The following is a 21,534-nucleotide window of genomic DNA, read 5'->3' as shown; positions in this document are numbered from 1 at the left end:
GATTCCTGGGACACAGGAAAGGGTTAAATAGGTGCTCGCCAGCACAATTTACAATTTATATTCTTACCAGGCAAGGCCCCACTGAGCTGCTACGTAGCTTTTTTTCAGAATTGATCTGGCTATCGCAAATGATAGCTCAACGGAGTGGCTCATTATCATGTGGAAATTTAGAGCAGCCAAATACTCTGAACGCGTGTTTATAAATGTGGAGGGGAAAACCGGAGGACTCGGAGAAAAATCCACGCAATCACGGGGAGAACATGTAAACTCAAAATATACAGCATGCATTGTTACGGTCGGGATCGAACCTACACCCTCCTGTATACCAGGCGAGGGGCTAAACACCCAAACACGGGTCGCTGGGATCCTAGCGTAGGGCGCGAATCAATGCGCCACCTTTTGCGTGCCTCTCTCTCTTTCAATGTGGATTTTTCTACGGGTCCTCCGGTTTTCCCCTCCACATTTAGAATCAACATCACGCGTTTAGAGTATTTGGCTGCTATAAATTTCCACACGATAATGTTAAGCCACTTCGTTGAGCTATCATTTGTGGTGGCCAGGTCACTTCTAAAAATGAGCCGTATAGCTCAGTGGGCCATTATCTGGTAAAATTAAAATTGTTTAACTTAGTAACAGCACTACCCCCAATAATCTGTTGCATGTATGTTGTACTTCTTTTGCACCATACGTAGCCAACCGTGGCTAACCGGGAGGTGCACGGTGGGCGGCGGGCGGGGGACAACTTAAACACAACAGCAAGCAGTTTTTAAAGAAATTAGTTGGACAATCTAGATGACGATTTAAAATAGTCATAGCTCCTAGTGGCTTCCTAATTTCGGAAGGTAATTGTGGGTCATTCGTGGCAATAACTTTGCGGGTGAGTGTGTGATGAGTGCGACCTTGCGATGTGCTCGTTCGGCAAGCGGAAGACACAATGACTGGGCGATTCCCAGAGAAATAAGTTGTCAATCCGCACGGTGTCTTTTTTTTAAGTTGCCGAATTTGTTGCGATTTTACAGGAGCGCGACTTCTGACCCTGGCAGCATCTTGTCTCACCCGCGGCTGTAGCTGCTGGCGGTATAGACGATGACAATGATGATGATGACGACGACGAGGTCGTGGCTGAGCTCATCGAAGTCACCCCCTTCCCCGTGGTCTTGCCGACAGTGCGAGCAGCCGGCCCGGGGAGGCCGCGTTGCCCAGGGATGGCCGACGTCTCGGAGGGGGCCTCTGGGCCTTCCGATTTTCCGTCCGGCCCTGGCTCTGAGTGGAAAACCCGGGGATGGAGGAGGGGGGGGGGATGGGGACGGTGAGGGGAGAGGGTGGGGGGAGGGTGGGGGAGGGTGTTGGGAGGAGGGTTGGGGCACGGGGTGAGCGCTTTCACAGGTGGCCAGGGTCAATCCGCTACTGGATGAACGCCTCCCCACAAGCCTCCTCCCTCTTCGAGTGCATCATCAATTGCTCGCCCGCACCCTCCCACACTCGCCCACCCAGTTACTCACCCAGTCACTCACCAACCCAGTCACTCACTCAGTCATTCACCCACCTACCTCGTTACTCACCCAGTAACCCACTCACTCACCCACTACCCTCTCAATCACATACTCACTCACCCACTCACTCACCCACTCACTCACCAACCCATTCACTCACTCACCCACCCAGTTACTGACCCACTCACTCAACAAGTTACTCACCCACTCACTCACCAACCCAATCACTCACTCACCTATCCACTCATATACCCACCCAGTCACTCCCCCATACATTCGACTGTCCAGTCAATCACCGACTCAACAACTCACGTAACCACTCGCTCAATAATTGTTTTTTTACCCTTTTATCTGGCAACGAAACTGGACAGTGCATACATTATCAGAGTTGTGTATTTTGTTTGCATTCCGACCGCAGGTATTGTGGTCAATGCAAATGTAGAGGTGTAATTGTGTATGGGAGCGGATGGCAAACAAACACAAGGGGCGTGGTTAGGGCCGTACACATAGGAGGTGGCCACACCGACGTCCGCACCTGCATCCCCCACGGGCCCCTCCCGGGGGGGCCGCGGACTATAAGAGGGGGTGAGCCGGAGGGCTCGAGGTCGAGGTATCAGCTTTAACCAGCGAAGACGGAAGACCAGCTAGCATAGGCCCCGGAGCTCCCCTGGCTCGCTGTCCTTATCAAGGCCGACCAGGGCAAGCCGGTGGCGTGGCCACGAGAGCCCAGACTGACGAGCAGGTCTGGGAACTCAGGGGGTCGGATCCCAGCTTGACCAGGGCTGGGACAGGTAGCCTCCCCTAGCTCCCTAGTGGAGGACTTGGGCTTAGGTTAGCGGGGCTTAGATGTTGTGTCTCCCTGTTAGCCGAGTAAGGGGACGTTACCCCTTAGGTCCTGTGTATACTCGCTAACTGTATACAAGTTGTGTTAATAAATAAGTGTGCCTCCGATCCCGTCGTCAAGCCTCCTGAGTAATTACTACATCTGGTGTCAGAAGTAAAACGTCCAAAGATGGACACACGAGGGACGACACGTACCAGGGAGTCGGAGAGGGAGGACACCGCGGCCGAATCACCACCAGAGATGGCCGAGGTCGGATCGGAGCAGCCGGGGCCGAGTACACCCGCGCCGCTACGACAGGAGGGGGGGGATGCGTCGGCCGAGGGACTTCGGCTGGCTCACTCCCGCCTGGCGGAGCTGCTCTACGCCGCGGCCGCCGTGTTGGAGGACATCACGCGGCTGGGAGCTGGAGGGGCTGCGCGGGAAGACGGCAGCAGCCGACGCACGCCGGCATTTCCCGCCACCCCGACGCGGCTCGCGGTTAAATTTCCCGCCATCACTACAGTGCGAGCAGAGGGCGGGGCCGGCCTGCGTCAGGTGACTGCTGAGGGCCAAGTACGAGCCGTGACATCATCAACGCCGGCCAGCGCGTCAACAACGGAGCGACCGGCGATGCCATGCTCACAGCCCGCCCACACTGTAACGTCGGCTGGGAACGAGGGAGCGAGATCCGCAGCCACGGACGTCGCCTTACAACAGCGACTGCCGCCTCTCAAGGAGTTCGTGGGAGCGGATGGAGATTGGGGCGGCTTCAAAAGACGGTTCATCGCTCATCAAGAGATGGCGAACTGGACGGACGCCGAGGCACTATGCGCGCTGCCGGCGATGCTGGACGACGACGCCCTGGCTACCCTCACCTCGGCGCCTAAGGAAAAGCGCGCCACGCTGCACCTGGCGCTGCAGCTGCTGTCAGCCGTCTATGGGCCGCCTTCGGACTGCAGGCAGCTGTTCCACGATCGGCATCGGGGCGCCAACGAATCGCCCCTGGCCTTCCGAACGGCTCTCCTGGCCCTGGCAAAGGCAGCTTTCCCGCGGATGGACGAGGAGGGAGTGGACGCCATGGTAGCTGAAAAGCTGCTGCTACTCGCCGATGAGCTGGACATCGCCGTCTTGGCTCAAGACGACGGGGAGATGTCGTCCCTGCTGGTCGCGCGCCACATCCACAGGGGTTTGCGGTCCCTGCGTCGCAAGGCTGCCAAGGGGGTGGCCGGCCATGCCATGGCGGCCACCACCCTCCCATCAGAGGAGGTCTGCGGGGTGGAGCGGCGGGGGGAATGGAGATCGGCGGCACCGCAGGCTCGGAATGGACCGAGCCGCCAGGAGCAGCCCAGGCCATCTGGGGCGCTCACACGCTGCTACAACTGTGGCCTGCAAGGCCACGTTGCGTCAGGATGCCGGGCTCCCCGTCAGCGCGGAGCGACACCTCGTCAGGACGCCACGCCGTCTCCACCCAAGCTCCAGCAGAGAAATACGGCGAGTCGTGGCACCTCACACGTTTGGCCCATGCACACATCCGACACACACTCACGCGCTCACCTGAACAGGGTTCGAAAATCGCCGCCCATCACGCGCGATTGTTCTGAAATGCGGCGAGCGCTCCAACCGGCTCAGTGGTCGGAGCTCGCCCATCGTGTCGTTGCTGCGTCGGCGGGATCATCGGTTGTGGTCGGTCATATTGATGGGGTAGAGGTGCGGATTTTAATTGACACAGGGGCATCGGCGACCATTATATCTGATTTGATTTTTAACATCCTTCCCGTTCAAAGTCGTCCCTTGCTCCCTGTTGACGTACCATGCTATGCTGCTAACGGGGGCTCGCTGGGCATTATTGGGCAAATCCGCGCCAAAATTTGCATTGGAGACATTAAATTATCCGGGCCTGTTTTGGTTTCCTCCTCACTCGCGGTTCCGTGCCTGTTGGGGACGGATTTCTTGGCCAAAATGCCCATCCGTATCTTGATTGACCAGGGGTGCATCGAGCTCCCATCGGGCCGACGTGTTACATTTTTGTCTTCCCCCACCACGGAGCGTCGGGCGTTTGCCACCGTGCAGGCGCTCGTGACAAAAACTGTGCGCGTACCCCCGGGGGCTCAGATGCTCGTCCCTCTTAGGTTGCGTCGGCCGTTTGCTGAAGGGGTTGCGGATCGGGGGGTCTTGTTGGGACCATCTCGAGCCGGGGTCAATGGACCCGATTTGCTAGCGGCTCAGACCATGGTGAAAGGGGATGGGGACCCCTTCATTGCAGTCCTTAATGTAGGATCGCGAACGGCCGTGGTTCCTCAAGGGACCGTGCTTGCACACGCAACGCCGGCGCCCTATGAGGAACCACTCGTGGGTCAGGTAACCACCGATCCTCCGTCGCGACCGCATTCGGACTGTGATGACGGATGGCTGGATGCACTTTGCGCGGGATCTGTGGATCTGTCCGACACGCAGCGTGCGCAGCTGCGAGTTCTCCTCAAAGAATTTGCCGACGTTTTTAGTAAACACAAATTTGATATTGGTTGTACTAAATTGCTGCGACACCATATTGACACGGGTGACAGCGCGCCAATCCGCCAAAATCCCTTTCGGCTCAGTCCCGCCGAAAAGGATCATGTCAAATCGGCTGTTGATGACATGCTAGCCGCCGATATCATTTCCCCTTCCAACAGCCCGTGGGGCGCACCGATCGTTTTGGTGAAAAAACACGACGGCTCACTGCGGTTTTGTGTCGACTTTCGGCGATTGAACAAAATTTCTGTGGCAGATGCGTACCCGCTTCCTCGAATGGATGAGTCGCTCGATGCCTTGGCGGGGGCGCGATTCTTTTCCACCCTCGATTTACTATCTGGATTCTGGCAGCTTCCTCTGGATGACGAATCAAAACCTAAAACTGCTTTTCGGACACCGCAAGGTCTCTTCCAATTTAACCGCTTGCCGATGGGCTTACATTCTGCGCCGGCAACTTTTCAGCGGTTAATGGAACTGGTCTTGGCAGGCTTGCAATGGGATTCGTGTTTAATTTACTTGGACGATGTCATCGTCTTTAGCAAATCCTTCGAGGAACACCTCCAGAGGCTGCGTGCTGTTTTTCTCAAAATGCGGGCTGCCAATTTAAAATTTAAACCGCAGAAGTGCCATTTGCTCCGCGAATCGGTGCGGTATTTGGGTCACATTGTTGGGCGCTCGGGGATATCCACTGATCCCGCCAAAACGGAATGCGTCAGCTCCTGGCCGACTCCCACCTCGGTGGGAGAGGTCAGGAGTTTCATTGGGTTCGCGTCGTACTATCGACGGTTTGTGGCTGACTTCGCTACGATCGCGAAACCATTGCATGCCTTGACGTCCAAGGGAGTCAGGTTTCATTGGGGGCTGGAGGAGGAGGCTGCTTTTCACGCCCTCCGGAATGCCCTGGTGGGGGCTCCGCCGTTGAATTACCCCGACTTCTCACAACCCTTCTTGCTCGATACAGATGCAAGTAACACGGGCATCGGGGGCGTGCTGTCCCAACTCATTGGGGGCGTAGAGCATGTGGTGGCTTACGGTAGTCGGGTACTGTCTCCAGCGGAACAACGGTACTGCGTTACCCGTCGGGAATTATTGGCAATTGTTTATTTCATTCAGCAGTACCGCCCATATCTGTACGGTCGGCGTTTCACCGTCCGTACAGATCATGCGGCCCTACAGTACGCTCTGCGGGTTCAACAACCATCGGGCCAGTTATCTCGGTGGTTGGAGATTCTCCAGGACTACGACTTTGTCACCACATATCGTAAGGGCGTCCGCCACACGAACGCTGACGCCCTGTCACGGTTGCCACCCACTTCGGAGTGCGCTTGCCTCCTGGGTTCGGGGCGTTGTAGGCCCCCGAACGTCACCACCGATTCGGTCCTCGTGGCCGCCGCCGATGCGCCTTCGGCTTCGGGTCCTATCGAGCAAGAAGGGAGGGATTCGTTGCTGGGGTTGTCGGTCGCGGAATGGGGACGCCTCCAAATGGAGGACACCTCCCTCCTCGCTCTGCGCCGTCGCGCAGGGGGGGTTGGGCAGGGGGTGGCGAACATTGACTCGTGGGGGTTGTTCCAGGGTCTTTTAATGCACTGGGACGGAAAAACCCGCCGCCAGCAGCTCGTGGTGCCTGCAGCATTGAGGGGTAAGGTGGTATGGGCTGTTCATGAGCGGCTTCTGCACTTGGGGGTTCACAAGACCTTTGCCAGGCTCCAGCTCGATTTCTTCTGGCCGGGCATGGCAAAGGACGTGGGGGATCTCCTGGGGTCGTGCACGCAATGCGCGCAGCGAAAGCCACCAGCTAGGGGGTCCAACCCTCCGCTGCAGTCCATAAAGGTTTCCCGGGTTAACGAGCTCGTTGCGCTAGACATACTCGGCCCATTTCCCGCTACACCCAGGGGGAATAGGTATTTATTGACAGGGGTCGAATACTTCACGAGATGGCCTATGGCCTGGCCCCTGGCCAACCAGTCGGCAGCAGCCATCGCGGAGGCCTTTGTCCAGGGCTATGTCCTCGACAAAGGTGCTCCGGAACGGCTGCTTACTGACCAGGGTAAGAATTTTTCGGGAAAACTCCTCCGCGAGGTGTGCGACCTCTTGGGTACGGAGAAAATTCGGACCTCCCCGTATCACCCTCAAACTGACGGGATGGTGGAACGGCTGCATCGGACCATCACGTCTATGCTGTCCCAACAGGTGTCCGAATCCCAGACAGATTGGGACCTTCGCATAGCCGGTGTGTTGCAGGCCTACAGGATGGCTCCCCATGCGGCCACCGGATTTTCCCCTTTCTTTTTAATGTATGGCCGCGAGGCTAACCCCCCTGTGACGACCCAGCTGAAGCTCTCGGCGCCTCAGGCGAAGTCTACCTTGTCCGAACACGTTAAATTTAACATCAGCAAATTGTCTGAGGCGCGGGAAGCGGCCGTGCAAAATTCTGAACTCCGCCAGAAGGCGAACGAGAGGCTTCGGCTGGGGCGGGTACATGTGTTCAAATGGAAACCAGGGGACAGGGCATGGTTGCACTGTCCCCAGGTGCCACTGGCAACCTCGTCAAAGTTGGTACGGCCGTGGCGGGGGCCAGTGGAGGTCGTACAGGTCTTACGGCCGCAATGTGTTCGCGTCAAATGGGGGAGGCGTCGGTGGTACGTGCACCCCTCAAGGTTGAAACCGTTCATTGCGCCGGCCCGTGGTTCACACACACACACGCATGGCCAAACGTGTGAGGGGTCCGCCGACTCCCCGACGTCGCTGCTCTCGCCTAACATGACGTCAACTGTTCCATCTCCAGGTGCAACAGGAGTGACGGGTCCACGCCCGCCAACCCCTCCCGGAGGGGTCGGGGGTCACTCGGCAGCGACGCCAGACTCTCTTGCACCCGGACCGTCACCAACCACCACTGAGCGTGCCGGGTCGAGCCCTTGTGACGGGCCCGCCGCGAGAACGCGCGCCAAAATGCGCAGACTATTGTGAGGTCGGCCGTTGGGGGGCCCTTGCGGACAGTGGGGGAGGGGCATCCGGAGCGCGTGTATATATGTTGGGTTTGCGGAATGGGGTATTTATTCGGGAGGGTGCGCCGGGTTATTTTTTTCTCTTTCTTCTTCTACCTGTTTCCTGTTGTTGTTGTTGTTATGACTGTTATTGTTCTTGTTAAATTTACGCGAGGCACACACGGTTTTGGGGAGGCATGCACCTTTATTCTGATTTTGTTGCAGCCGGGGACGGCTGCGAGCTGTACAGGGGGGGGTGATGTAGAGGTGTAATTGTGTATGGGAGCGGATGGCAAACAAACACAAGGGGCGTGGTTAGGGCCGTACACATAGGAGGTGGCCACACCGACGTCCGCACCTGCATCCCCCACGGGCCCCTCCCGGGGGGGCCGCGGACTATAAGAGGGGGTGAGCCGGAGGGCTCGAGGTCGAGGTATCAGCTTTAACCAGCGAAGACGGAAGACCAGCTAGCATAGGCCCCGGAGCTCCCCTGGCTCGCTGTCCTTATCAGGGCCGACCAGGGCAAGCCGGTGGCGTGGCCCCGAGAGCCCAGACTGACGAGCAGGTCTGGGAACTCAGGGGGTCGGATCCCAGCTTGACCAGGGCTGGGACAGGTAGCCTCCCCTAGCTCCCTAGTGGAGGACTTGGGCTTAGGTTAGCGGGGCTTAGATGTTGTGTCTCCCTGTTAGCCGAGTAAGGGGACGTTACCCCTTAGGTCCTGTGTATACTCGCTAACTGTATACAAGTTGTGTTAATAAATAAGTGTGCCTCCGATCCCGTCGTCAAGCCTCCTGAGTAATTACTACACAAACATGACTCTTTGTAAAAAAAGGTGTCAGTTTCGTTGCCAGATAAAAGGGTAAAAAAAACAACGATCATATTTTGCTACTGGCAAAGGAGGTTCCAATGGTAAACCACTCACATTCACTTATCCCACCCAGTCACCCACACACCTATCCACTCACCCACTCACTCGCCTACCCAGTCACTCGCCCACTAATCTATCCACTCACTCACCCTCCCAGTCACTCACCCACTTTCCCACCCATTTACTCACCCATCCAGTCACTTACCCACTCATTAATTTACCCACACAGTAACTCATCCACTCACACACTTATTCACCCACTCACTCAATCACTCAATCACTCACCCACCCAGTCATTTGCCCACTCACTCACCCTCTCATCTATCCACTTACTCAAGAACAACCGAAATTCGCCACTAAGTGGCGGTGACGTCACCACAACGTTTGTGCCAGGCTATTTGCACGTTGAGGCACGGGGAAGTGTCGAATGCCCGCTAACACGAGGTCACGGAGTAGACCCAGATGCCAAGGGTCGACTGACTAAGATGACTGGCTGATGCATCACCTGTGCCCCCTACTGTGCCAACTTGCCGTGCTTTAGCTACCCGGTGCTACACTCGTTGTTGTGAGCATCGCTCCTCCGCCCTCCGTTGTTGTTGGAGGGAGACTGCCTCCAACTGCCCAGTAGCGTCCTTCACTAGCCTCCTCCATAGAGGCTGATCTTGACACCACTGGTACCTGTTTTCGGCAAGTCCACTCAGGTCCACTTCCTCCTGTGCCACATCACTTCATCTCTTCTCTAGCCCGTGCCGTGCCCGTTAAGCCTCCTCGATCCGGCCAAACTAAAGCTGTTTAGGCATGCAGTGATTTGGCATGCGGGCTACATGACCCAGCCAATGCAGCATTGCCTGCCGGAGGAGCTCACCGATGGGACTTTGACCAGATCTTTCAAGGATTTGTGAGCTCCTCACACAATCCAGCCTGGTTAAACCCAGGATGGATCGTAGGCAGGTCAGCCTAAATGTTTCTAACCGGCAAAGATGTTCAGTTTGGGGGGTCCACGTTTCACAAGCATAGAGAATGAAAGGAATGACTGTGGACGAGAAGTCCAGGTAGCTTCCACACAGCGTTACACAACTGATGAAAATATAATGCCGCTCGACTGATTCGGAGTGAGACCTCTGCTAGATTTGAAGCTTTCGTGACTGCAAGGATTCATATTCTTAGGTTTTTTCGGTAAAGTCATGTAGGTAAAAAATAAAAATTAATAAAAGTAAAATAAAATAAAAATCACGACGTTTCGGAGGCGACACAAGCATCTTCAGGTGGAACTGTCACAGCCCGACAGCAGTATCAAGTAAATGAGAGATTACAGGAGATACCACTCCGTATATATAATGGTTGAGGGGGGGGGGGCCAAGAATGGCCCACTTTTTATTATTATGGTAAGGTGCGGCTTGAGACTATGAATAGACTGCATAACAAAAAACTGAGCCTTTATTATGGAGAGGTTCGGTTTGTGACTACACCTAGCCTACATAACAAAAGTGTGAAAAAAGAAAGCTAAACCTGGTAGAAAGCTAAACCTGGTTAAACAAAACTGGCTGTCCATCAGTAACCTGCAATAGTTTTCTGTCAAATAAGATGGTCCAAATAAGTGTAGTTTAATCTTTTTTTTTGCATGGTTAATCACATCTTTCCAATGATTAAAGGTGCGGCTTGAGACTATGAATAGACTGCAAAACAAAAGACTGAGCCTTTATTATGGAGAGGTTCGGTTTGTGACTACGCCTAGCCTACATAACAAAAGTGTGAAAAAAGAAAGCTAAACCTGGTAGAAAGCTAAACCTGGTTAAACAAAACTGGCTGTCCATCAGTAACCTGCAATAGTTTTCTGTCAAATAAGATGGTCCAAATAAGTGTAGTTAAATCTTTTTTGCATGGTTAATCACATCTTTCCAATGATTACTCAGTTTTTAACCATCATCGCGGTTGAAATTATGTCTGTGTTTGTGGTTACAAACTGAGTAATCATTAGAAAGATGTGATTAACTATGCAAAAAAGATTTAACTACACTTATTTGGACCATCTTATTTGACAGACAACTATTATAGGTTACTGATAGACAGCCAGTTTTGTTTTACCATGTTTTAGCTTTCTACAAGGTTTAGCTTTCTTTTTTCACACTTTTGTTATGTAGGCTAGGCGTAGTCACAAACCGAACCTCTCCATAATAAAGGCTCAGTCTTTTGTTATGCAGTCTATTCATAGTCTCAAGCCGCACCTTTAATCATTGGAAAAATGTGATTAACCATGCAAAAAAAAAATTTAACTACACTTATTTGGACCATCTTATTTGACAGCAAACTATTGCAGGTTACTGATGGACAGCCAGTTTTGTTTTACCAGGTTTAGCTTTCTACCAGGTTTAGCTTTCTTTTTTCACACTTTTGTTATTTAGGCTAGGCGTAGTCACAAACCGAACCTCTCCATAATAAAAGCTCAGTCTTTTGTTATGCAGTCTATTCATAGTCTTAAGCCGCACCTTACCATAATAATAAAAAGTGGGTCATTCTTGGCCCTTCCCCCACCCCCTCAACCATTATATATACGGAGTGGTATCTCCCGTAATCTCTCATTTACTTGATACAGCTGTCGGGCTGTGACGGTTCCACCTGAAGACGGAAGCTTGTGTTGCCTCCGAAACGTCGTGATTTTTATTTTATTTTACTTTTATTAATTTTTTACCTACGTGACTTTACCGGAAAAACCTAAGAATATGAGACCTCTGCTGTCAAACTGGAGCCAGTCATGAGCAAACTGCCCAGGTATGGGAAACTCTCCACTCTCTCAAATTTCGATTTAAAGCTTTCGTGACTGCAGGGATTCATCTTCTTGGTTCTTTCGGTAAAGTCACGTAGAAGGGAAGAAATAAAATAATAAAAATAAAACATAATAAAATAATTATCACGACGTTTCGGCCACAACGCAAGCAGCCGTCCTCAGGTGGAGAACATGTCCGTCAAGTAGACAGAGTCTGAATGGCACGCTCCAGGCTTGGAGCGACTATTTATGCTGGGATGGAGGAGCGACGAGCGTCTTGACAAAATAATTTGCATATCAAGAGGAATATAGCATATTTATGGGAAATGCAGATATGCGATTAGCACTACTTGTGAAATGCGTAGGAGGTTTGGCGAGGGGTTTAAAGTCATTATGCCCATGCATTATGCAGGATTAGCAGAATCAAAGGGAGGGAGTAAGGTCAGAATTAATAAAGGGAAGGAATGTTAATAATATGGTGTCGCAGCAACTAATATGCTTATTGACTATACCTTGTCATATTACACTATGTTTTATTCTACCCACTCAACTGTATAGCACACTGCTATATATTCACTATAAAATTACGATACTATATATTACCTTATGCATTGTATTAAACATTACACTTTAATACTATTTATTATTATATAATATGTTATACACTATACCATAAACCGTCGCGTGAAAGGTACTAGGAGGAAGCAACGAAATATGTCAATGGGAGAATGGTGGTAGGAAGCTTGCAGCGGAGCAAAGAATCCATTCCCTGCGGAGTGCATATCAAGAGGAATTTAGCATGTTTATGGGAAATGCAGATATGCGATTAGGAGGATTGGCGAGGGGTTTAAAGTCATTATGCCCATGCATTATGCAGGATTAGCAGTATCAAAGGGAGGGAGTATGGTTAAAATTAATAAAGGGAAAGAATGTTAATAATATGGCGCCGCAGCAACTAATATGTTTTTAGACTATACATTGTAATATTACACTATGTATTATTCTACCCACCCAACTGTATACCACACTGCTGTATATTCACCATTCAATTATGATACTATATATTACCTTATACATTGTATTAAACATTACACTTTAATACTATTTATTATTATACAATATGCTATACACTATACCACTGACCGTCGCGGGAAAGGCACCAAGAGGAAGCAACGAAATATGTCAATGGGAGTGGTGGCAGGAAGCCCGCAGCGGAGCAAAGAACCCACTCCCCGCGGAGAATGCAGGATATATAGTCAATGTCAGCGAGTGGAACGCGGTCCGAAAGTCACCGCAAACGTGGGCACAATCAGTTATGATCCGGAATGGTTTATTACGTCCTTCCAATGATTGCTAAGGCAGAATCCATCTTCTCGGTTGAAATTGTCTCTGTGTTTGTATATGTGGATCGCCTCATGAACGAATCTCTCATGGTAGCCAGATGGCTTGCAGAGAACCTCTGTCTTGGAGAAGTCAATATCATGTGAACCCACTGAATTGTAACAGTGATCTGCCACGGCTGAGGTGTTTGTCCTACCGTGTTTCAAGTCTGCTTTATGTTCACGGATGCGGTCCGAGACATGTCGTCGTTTGGTTTCTCCAATGTAACTGCTACCACAGAGGCAACTTAGTTTGTAGACGCCAGGGTACTGTATGTCTGGAACCACATCTTTTACAGATGGGACCAGATCACGGATTTTATGTACTGTGTTGAATCGGACCTGGATCTTGTGTTTAATCAGGATTTTGGAGATATTTTTTGTGACCCCAGCAATGTAGGGTAAGGTGATGGTCTTGAGAGGCTCCTCAACAGGATCCTTCTTGATGGTTGGAGTGATGGCTTTGCGGATTGTGTAGTCGGAGTAACCATTAGCCTTAAGAGCTTGGTGTACGTGTTTGAGTTCACTGGCAATGTGTTCCTGGTCGGAAAAGCATTGGGCTCTATGGTATAGAGTCTTGATGAGGGAATTCTTCTGGGATGGATGGTGGTGGGAATCCGGTTTTAGGTAAGCATCCGTATGGGTGGCTTTCCTGTAGACAGAATAGCTCATTGAACCATCAGGTCTCCTTTTAATTAGGACATCCAAAAAGGGTAGCTTGCCATCTTTTTCGACTTCCATGGTGAATCTGATGGCTGGGTGTATGGAATTGATGTGATCGAGAAATTGGTCTAGAGCAGGCCGGCCATGTGGCCAGATGACAAAAATGTCATCTACGTACCTCTTCCATAAGGTCGGGCGTAGATTGGCAGACTGGATGGCGTCAGTCTCAAATTTCTCCATGAAGACGTTGGCTACAACTGGAGATAAGGGGGAGCCCATTGGGGTGCCCTCAGTTTGCTTGTAGAAAGTTCCAATCCAGGTGAAGTATGTATTGGTTAAGCAGTGTCTCACCAGGGGGGACACTGCTTAACCAATACATACTTCACGGATGCTTATCTAAAACCGGATTCCCACCACCATCCATCCCAGAAGAATTCCCTCATCAAGACTCTATACCATAGAGCCCAATGCATTTCCGACCAGGAACACATTGCCAGTGAACTAAAACACGTACGCCAAGCTCTTAAGGCTAATGGTTACTCCGACTACACAATCCGCAAAGCCATCACTCCAGCCATCAAGAAGGATCCTGTTGAGGAGCCTCTCAAGACCATCACCTTACCTTTAATTGCTGGGGTCACAAAAAAGATCTCCAAAATCCTGATTAAACACAAGATCCAGGTCCGATTCAACACAGTACATAAAATCCGTGATCTGGTCCCGTCTGTAAAAGATGTGGTTCCAGACATACAGTACCCTGGCGTCTACAAACTAAGTTGCCTTTGTGGTAGCAGTTACATTGGAGAAACCAAACGACATGTCTAGGACCGCATCCGTGAACATAAAGCAGACTTGAAACACGGTAGGACAAACACCTCAGCCGTGGCAGATTACTGTTACAATTCAGTGGGTTCACATGATATTGACTTCTCCAAGACAGAGGTTCTCTGCAAGCCATCTGGCTACCATGAGAGATTCGTTCAGGAGGCGATCCACATATACAAACACAGAGACAATTTCAACCGAGAAGATGGATTCCGGCTTAGCAATCATTGGAAGGACGTAATAAACCATTTCGGATCATAACTGATTGTGTCCACGTTTACGGTGACTATCGGACCGCGTTCCACTTGCTGACATTGACTATATATCCTGTATTCTCCGCGGGGAGTGGGTTCTTTGCTCCGCTGCGGGCTTCCTGCCACCACTCCCATTGACATATTTCGTTGCTTCCTCTTGGTGCCTTTCACGCGACGGTCAGTGGTATAGCGTATAACATATTGTATAATAATAAATAGTATTAAAGTATTGTAATTGTATGGTGAAAATACAGCAGTGTGGTATACAGTTGGGTGGGTAGAATAATACATAGTGTAATATTACAATGTATAGTCTAAAAACATATTAGTTGCTGCGGTGCCATATTATTAACATTCTTTCCCTTTATTAATTCTAACCTTACTCCCTCCCTTTGATACTGCTAATCCTGCATAATGCATGGGCATAATGACTTTAAACCCCTCGCCAATCCTCCTAATCGCATATCTGCATTTCCCATAAATATGCTAAATTCCTCTTGATATGCACTCCGCAGGGAATGGATTCTTTGCTCCGCTGCAAGCTTCCTACCACCATTCTCCCATTGACATATTTCGTTGCTTCCTCTTAGTACCTTTCACGCGACGGTTTATGGTATAGTGTATGACATATTATATAATAATAAATAGTATTAAAGTGTAATGTTTAATACAATGTATAAGGTAATATATAGTATCGTAATTTTATAGTGAATATATAGCAGTGTGCTATACAGTTGAGTGGGTAGAATAAAACAGAGTGTAATATGACAAGGTATAGTCAATAAGCAAATTAGTTGCTGCGACACCATATTATTAACATTCCTTCCCTTTATTAATTCTGACCTTACTCCCTCCCTTTGATTCTGCTAATCCATGCATAATGCATGGGCATAATGACTTTAAACCCCTCGCCAAACATCCTATGCATTTCACAAGTAGTGCTAATCGCATATCTGCATTTCCCATAAATATGCTAAATTACTCTTGATATGCAAATTATTTTGTCAAGACGCTCTTCGCTCCTCCATCCCAGCATAAATAGTCGCTCCAAGCATGGAGCGTGCCATTCAGACTCTGTCTACTTGACGGACCTGTTCTCCACCTGAGGACGGCTGCTTGTGTTGTGGCCGAAACGTCGTGAGAATTATTTTATGATGTTTTATTTTTATTATTTTATTACTTCCCTTCTACGTGACTTTACCGAAAGAATCAAGAAGATGAATCTCCACTCTCTCCTCAACTACTCCATCACCAATTGGGAGTTGTGGAAGTGGAGTGTCCGATGGTACAAAATAACCAGGCAGGTGCTTAGTTTTGGTGGGGCTGATGGTAAGGCCCCACTTATTAGTGGCAAGCTCCAGGTTCAGCAGCAGCGCCTCCAACTCCTCCTCTGAGTGAACAGCAATTACCAGATCATCGGCATACGTAACATGGTTGAGCAATAGGGAGCCATCCCTTGACCGCATCTGGGCATCGATCAGCCTCCCATTGTATCTGTACCAGATGGAAATTCCTCCGGTACACCTATTGAAGGCTTCATGAACTATGTAGTCGAAATAGATGTTAAATAATGTGGGAGCCAAAGGACATCCCTGTCGCACTCCAAGGTGTACAAGGAATGGCTCCAACTCCCAGCCAACGTAGTTTTACCCAGACCCGCTCACCATCATGAAGGTCCTTAATGATCGTGAGCAGAGGGTCAGGGACTCTGAAAGCACGAAGAACCCAGAGCCCAATCCTACTGATGGAATCATAGGCCTTGACCAGCTCAATAAAGCAAAGATGTAGGTCTTGTTGGAATTCCCTACACCTGTGCTGTAGCAGACAGACAGAAAATATGGCATCTGTGCAGTACCGCCCTTTCCTGAAACCGCATTGGAGCTCCGCAATCCTCTCCTCACCGTGCCTAGCAAGGCCATGTTGAATAATCCTTGCCAGGACCTTTCCCGGCACACTGATAAGTGAGATGTCACTGTAGTTGTTACAGTCTGTGCGGTACTTCCAATCCTGTGGAACCCATCGAGTGGTGTAGACTGTTGTTATGATGTCATGTAGGGCTGTCTGTGCACAAACGCCACCTTCCCTCAGCATTTCGCTGAGGAGATCATCTCTGCCCGATGCCTTTCCTGGTCTCAGACTCCGGATTGCTTTCAGCACTTCCTCAAAAGATGGCACTTCATCCAGCCACTCACAGGGGGTGACTTCTTCCAATATTTGAGGCACGGCAGCCTCGGCAGGGTCATCTCCACTTTGTCGCACGTTTTTTTCCTGACTGAGGGATTTTCCCTCCCCCAGGACCTCACAAAAATGCTCAGAACATCTGCAAACCTGTTCCTGGAGGTCAGAGATTGGATCTCCGTTCTTTCCCCTAATGATGGTAATAGGTATGGTGCTGCAGGTTACTTTTTTGATGGAATTAAAGAGCAATTTCTGATCGCGGGCCATTGAGGCAGACTCAATCTCCTCAGCAACCCGCGACCACCACCCATCCTTGCAGTGCCTCATGGCTCTCCGAACCTCCAAGTGAAGGCTGCAGCAAGCCTCCTCATTCTCCAACATGGGATGCTGTAGCTGATGAGAGTGGGCCTGTCGCTTTTTCTCAGCCAGCCTGAACACCTCCTCTGTCAGCTAGGGTCTCTGGGGAGGTCCGGACCATGTAGCCAAAACAGCCATTGCAGCTGCATGAGCCACAGTCCTAAAACTCTCCCATTTCCCCTCGAAATCAGGAGGAGTGGGGAACGATGCCAACCCCAGCAGTAAGCGATGATGAAATTCTCGCTTGCAACTTTCATCAGCTAGCTGAGACCATGCCACTATGTGTTTGAATGGGGTCCTGGATGTGCATCCACCACCAGAGTGGAATAATGGCAGGCGCATGTTACAGATGACAATTCGATTGTCATTGGGCAGTTCAGCTCCACGGTAAGTCTTGGTGTTAAGGACATGGGCCCGCATCCACTGTTCCATCACTATATAGTTCAGCAGATGTTCTTGCTTAGACTAGGCATGCATCCATGATGTTGTGTGGATGCGCCAATGCCGGAACAGCATGTTGGTAATTAGAAGCCCATAGGCTGCACAAACATCTGCCATTGTTGTTGAGCTGATCTGGCCCATGCCTTCCAATCACTCCAGACCAGGTGCCAGCATCATGACCAACTCGGGCATTGAAGTCACCCAACAAGATGCCTCTATCCCGAGGGACCACTTTAGCTAGCACCTGTGACAGGAGGTCATAGAAGGCATCTGACTCATCGGCCTTGCCTGCATCCCTCCACGGATGTTCGTCTTCGATGTATGCATAAGTGACCACGACCACCACTCCTTGCCTCTGGTTAATGGGAAGGCGAGCCCAAAGTAGCCTGTGGCTTACAGCTTCCCACACCTCACCGCCATGCTCCCACGCCCCCTTCATTATTTGGTTCAGAAGAAGAGCTACTCCCTGTTGTTTGGCAGTCTCCTGCCCCGAGTAGAGGACTGTCCATCCCTCATGGTGGCAGGAGCCAGAGCCTGTCCACCAGACCTCCTGAGTACCACAGAGATCCAGGCGGTACTGGTCCAGCTCTCGACAGAGGAGTGGCAGCCTGTCCTCCGCAGTGAGCATTCGAACATTCCACGTGGCCACACGTAGTGTTTTTTTGTTGTTTCTGGAGGAGCCCCAATTCAGTCTCCTGGCTCCGCCAAATGGGGTTTGGCCAGGAGATGTCATAGATGCCTGTCCCCCCGGGGCCTCCGACACAAGCTTATTAATTACATTTTTCAGTCACAGTTTTGTGGTAATTAACTGAAGGTGGAGGGGTTACAAGCCCCTCGCACCCATCCAGAGCCCCCATTTGACCACTGTGGTGGCTAAAAATGCGAAATGGCCAATCACCCACTCACCAACCCATCCACCCACCCAGTTACTCACCCACTCACCCAGTTACTCACCTACTCACTCATCAACCCAATCACTCACTTATATATCTGCTAATTTACCCACCCAGTCACTCACCCATTCATTCGACAAATCCAGTCACTCACCGACTCAACCACTCATGGAACCACTCACCTCAATTGTATTTACTTGTCTCACCCAGTCACCCACACACCCATACACTCACCCGGTCACTCACCCCCTCAGTCACTCACCCATTCACTCACTCACCCACCCAGTCACTCGCACACTCACTCAAACAGTCACTCTCAGGTAGGCTGACAGATTTCCCAGGGATGCCAGCTACGGTTCTAGGTTAACCTGTACAGTTGGCAAGCCTAGCGTAGGTCGGGGTTAATGGATGGAGAGAGGCAGAGGAGGAGAAGTTAACTTACGGAACTGGAAGCTAACTTCGCTGATGAGAAGCCATGTGTCGGCAAAGTAGAAGCGGCATTTGATGGCAATGCCTGTTCGGCCGAGCAGTGGCACAGGCACGAAGCGAGCCTGGACAGACAGGGAGAGACAATGACATGCAGCCATCTATGTATGTTGTACGTACATTGTACATGTGTATATATGTTGAACTTCTTTCACACCATACGTAACCAGCCGTGATAATTGAAGGTGCCGCGAGGAAGGACAACAAACTAACCAATCGAAACACCGTTGTTGTTATTATTATCACTGCTATTACGTTTGTTTACCCGGGACACCTATAAGCGTCTTTAGGGCAAGATCCAGGAAGTATGAGCATCGCATGTTACCACGCTCGGCTGCCTCAACCCCCTTTGAGATTCGTGTCGGAAAAATCGAGCAGTGAATGAACAAGAGGGGAGCGGCAGTGAATGAATGAACAAGGGTGGCAGTGATATGGGGCAGCAATGAATGAAGGAGGGAAGAGGCAGTGATAGGGGGTGGCAGTGAATGAATGAAAGATGGGGGGCGGCAGTGAATGAATGAAGGGAGGGGAGTGAAAGTGACAAGGGGCAGTAGTGAATGAATGGAGGCAGCAATGCAAGAATGAGAGTGGGTGGCAATATCGGTAGGGGGCGGGGCAGTGAATGAAAGAGGGTAGCAGTAAATGAATGAGAGTGAGAGACAGGCCAACTCCAAAAATACAGCAGGCATTGTGCGGGTCAGCATTGGACCCACGACCTCCTGCATCCCAGGTGAGGTAGTTAACATTCTCTTGCCTTGGGGTCTGGCCGGGTGCCAGCCCGGGGTCCCCAGCTGCTAGCGGCGTAGGTCACGGGGTCGTCCTCCCACTCGGAGCTCACGCTCGGACGGAAGGAGCAGCGAGCCTCACGGAATTCTCTCACCCCGTGGTCAAACTGGTTGCTGCAGTGAACCTGGCTCTCAGGTAACGAGGGCGACAACGATGATGATCATGACGACGGCGATGATGACGAATATGATGATGACAATGATGATGATGACGATGATAATGACGATGACGACAATGACGATGACGATGATGACGATGACGATGACGACGATGACGACGATGACGACGATGACGACGATGACGACAATGATGATTATGACAACGATGATGACGACGACAATGACGATGATGACGATGATGACGATGACAATGACAATGATGATGATTATGACGACGATGATGACAACGACAATGATGATGATGATGACAATGACGATGATGACAATGACGACAATGACGACGACGATGACGACGATGACGACGATGACGACAATGATGATGATGATGACGACAATGACGATGATGACGATGACAATGACGATGACGACGATGATGACGATGACGACGACAATGATGATGATGACGATGATGACGATGACAACGACGACGATGATGACGATGATGATGATGACAATGACGACGATGATGATGATGACAACGACGATGATGATGACAATGATGATGACGATGATGACAGTGATGATGACAATGATGATGACGATGATGACAATGATGACGACGACGATGATGACGACGATGACGACAATGAGAATGACGACAATGATGACGACGATGACGACGATGACGACAATGATGATGATGATGATGACGACAATGACGATGATGACGATGACGATGATGACAACGACGACGATGATGACGATGATGATGATGACAATGACGACGATGATGATGATGACAATGACGATGATGATGACAATGATGATGACGATGATGACAGTGATGATGGCAATGATGATGACGATGATGACAATGATGACGACGACGATGACGACGACGATGACGACGATGACGACAATGACAATGACGATGATGATGACAGTGATGATGACAGTGATGACGACAATAACGGGGTCAGAACGTTACAACAACACGATCGGAGTGAAAAGTACAAGGTAAACGAATCAAACAAACATGCAACTACAACACTAAACCATCCCCCATCCTGCCGGGCTAAGCCCACTGAGGTAGTCACTTATTTTACATGCTTTTATTTAACTCACTCTGTCTGTTATTGTTGTTGTCATATCCTCAAATCTTGTAACTAAATTTTAACCCACTTCCCAATGTGGTATCGACTGCAAACTTGGTATACTTATGTCTTACTGATGACAATACTATATTCTATCATAAAAAATTTTTTTTAAAACATTCTTTTGTATATGTTATGTTTCGGCTTGGGTCTAATTGTCCACGCTCAACTGACGTTGGCTGTAAATCACCACGGCCCCTTACGTTATGGCAAGCTTCAGGGCCACTTCCTGGAGTTGTGGAGTTCTGCCATTACTCGTACGGTACATTTCATTAAAGCGTGTTTTTACAAAAGTATTTTTAAATATTACTTATTTTTCAAAAGCGACTTGGCCACCACAAATGAAAGAAGGAGTCATCAACCAAGATCACCATCACTCCCACCATCAAAGACTTCTCCCCGTGTAGCCCTAAACAGACTGTTGGAGTAAGTGCTGTTAGCGAGCACCTATTAAGGCCGACATTGCCTTCCCCATGCTATTGTTTTTCACACCGCACCAGGTATTAATTCGAGGCTGAGTTTGCCAAGGGGAGGCCAGGGACCGCCATCACCACCA

General features: G+C 50.3%; 1 protein-coding gene across 9 annotated transcripts in view; it reads right to left on the bottom strand.

The window, feature by feature from the left end:
- LOC144952477 (discoidin domain-containing receptor 2-like) overlaps positions 1-21,534 on the bottom strand; it is a 122,830-nt gene that overhangs the window by 28,236 nt on the left and 73,060 nt on the right. For all 9 annotated transcript variants that reach the window (XM_078882894.1, XM_078882895.1, XM_078882897.1 and 6 more), the window contains 3 exons: positions 19,674-19,829; positions 18,876-18,984; positions 1,057-1,263 (listed from right to left, as the gene is read on the bottom strand). In XM_078882894.1, coding sequence (XP_078739020.1) covers positions 1,057-1,263; positions 18,876-18,984; positions 19,674-19,829 — 472 coding nt within the window. The remainder of the gene's footprint in view (positions 1-1,056; positions 1,264-18,875; positions 18,985-19,673; positions 19,830-21,534) is intronic.

This window comes from Lampetra fluviatilis, chromosome 68 (assembly GCF_964198595.1).
Source record: "Lampetra fluviatilis chromosome 68, kcLamFluv1.1, whole genome shotgun sequence".
Classification (NCBI taxonomy): domain Eukaryota; kingdom Metazoa; phylum Chordata; class Hyperoartia; order Petromyzontiformes; family Petromyzontidae; genus Lampetra; species Lampetra fluviatilis.
Note: the sequence above shows the minus strand (reverse complement) of the source record. Positions and strands in the feature narration are given on the sequence as shown.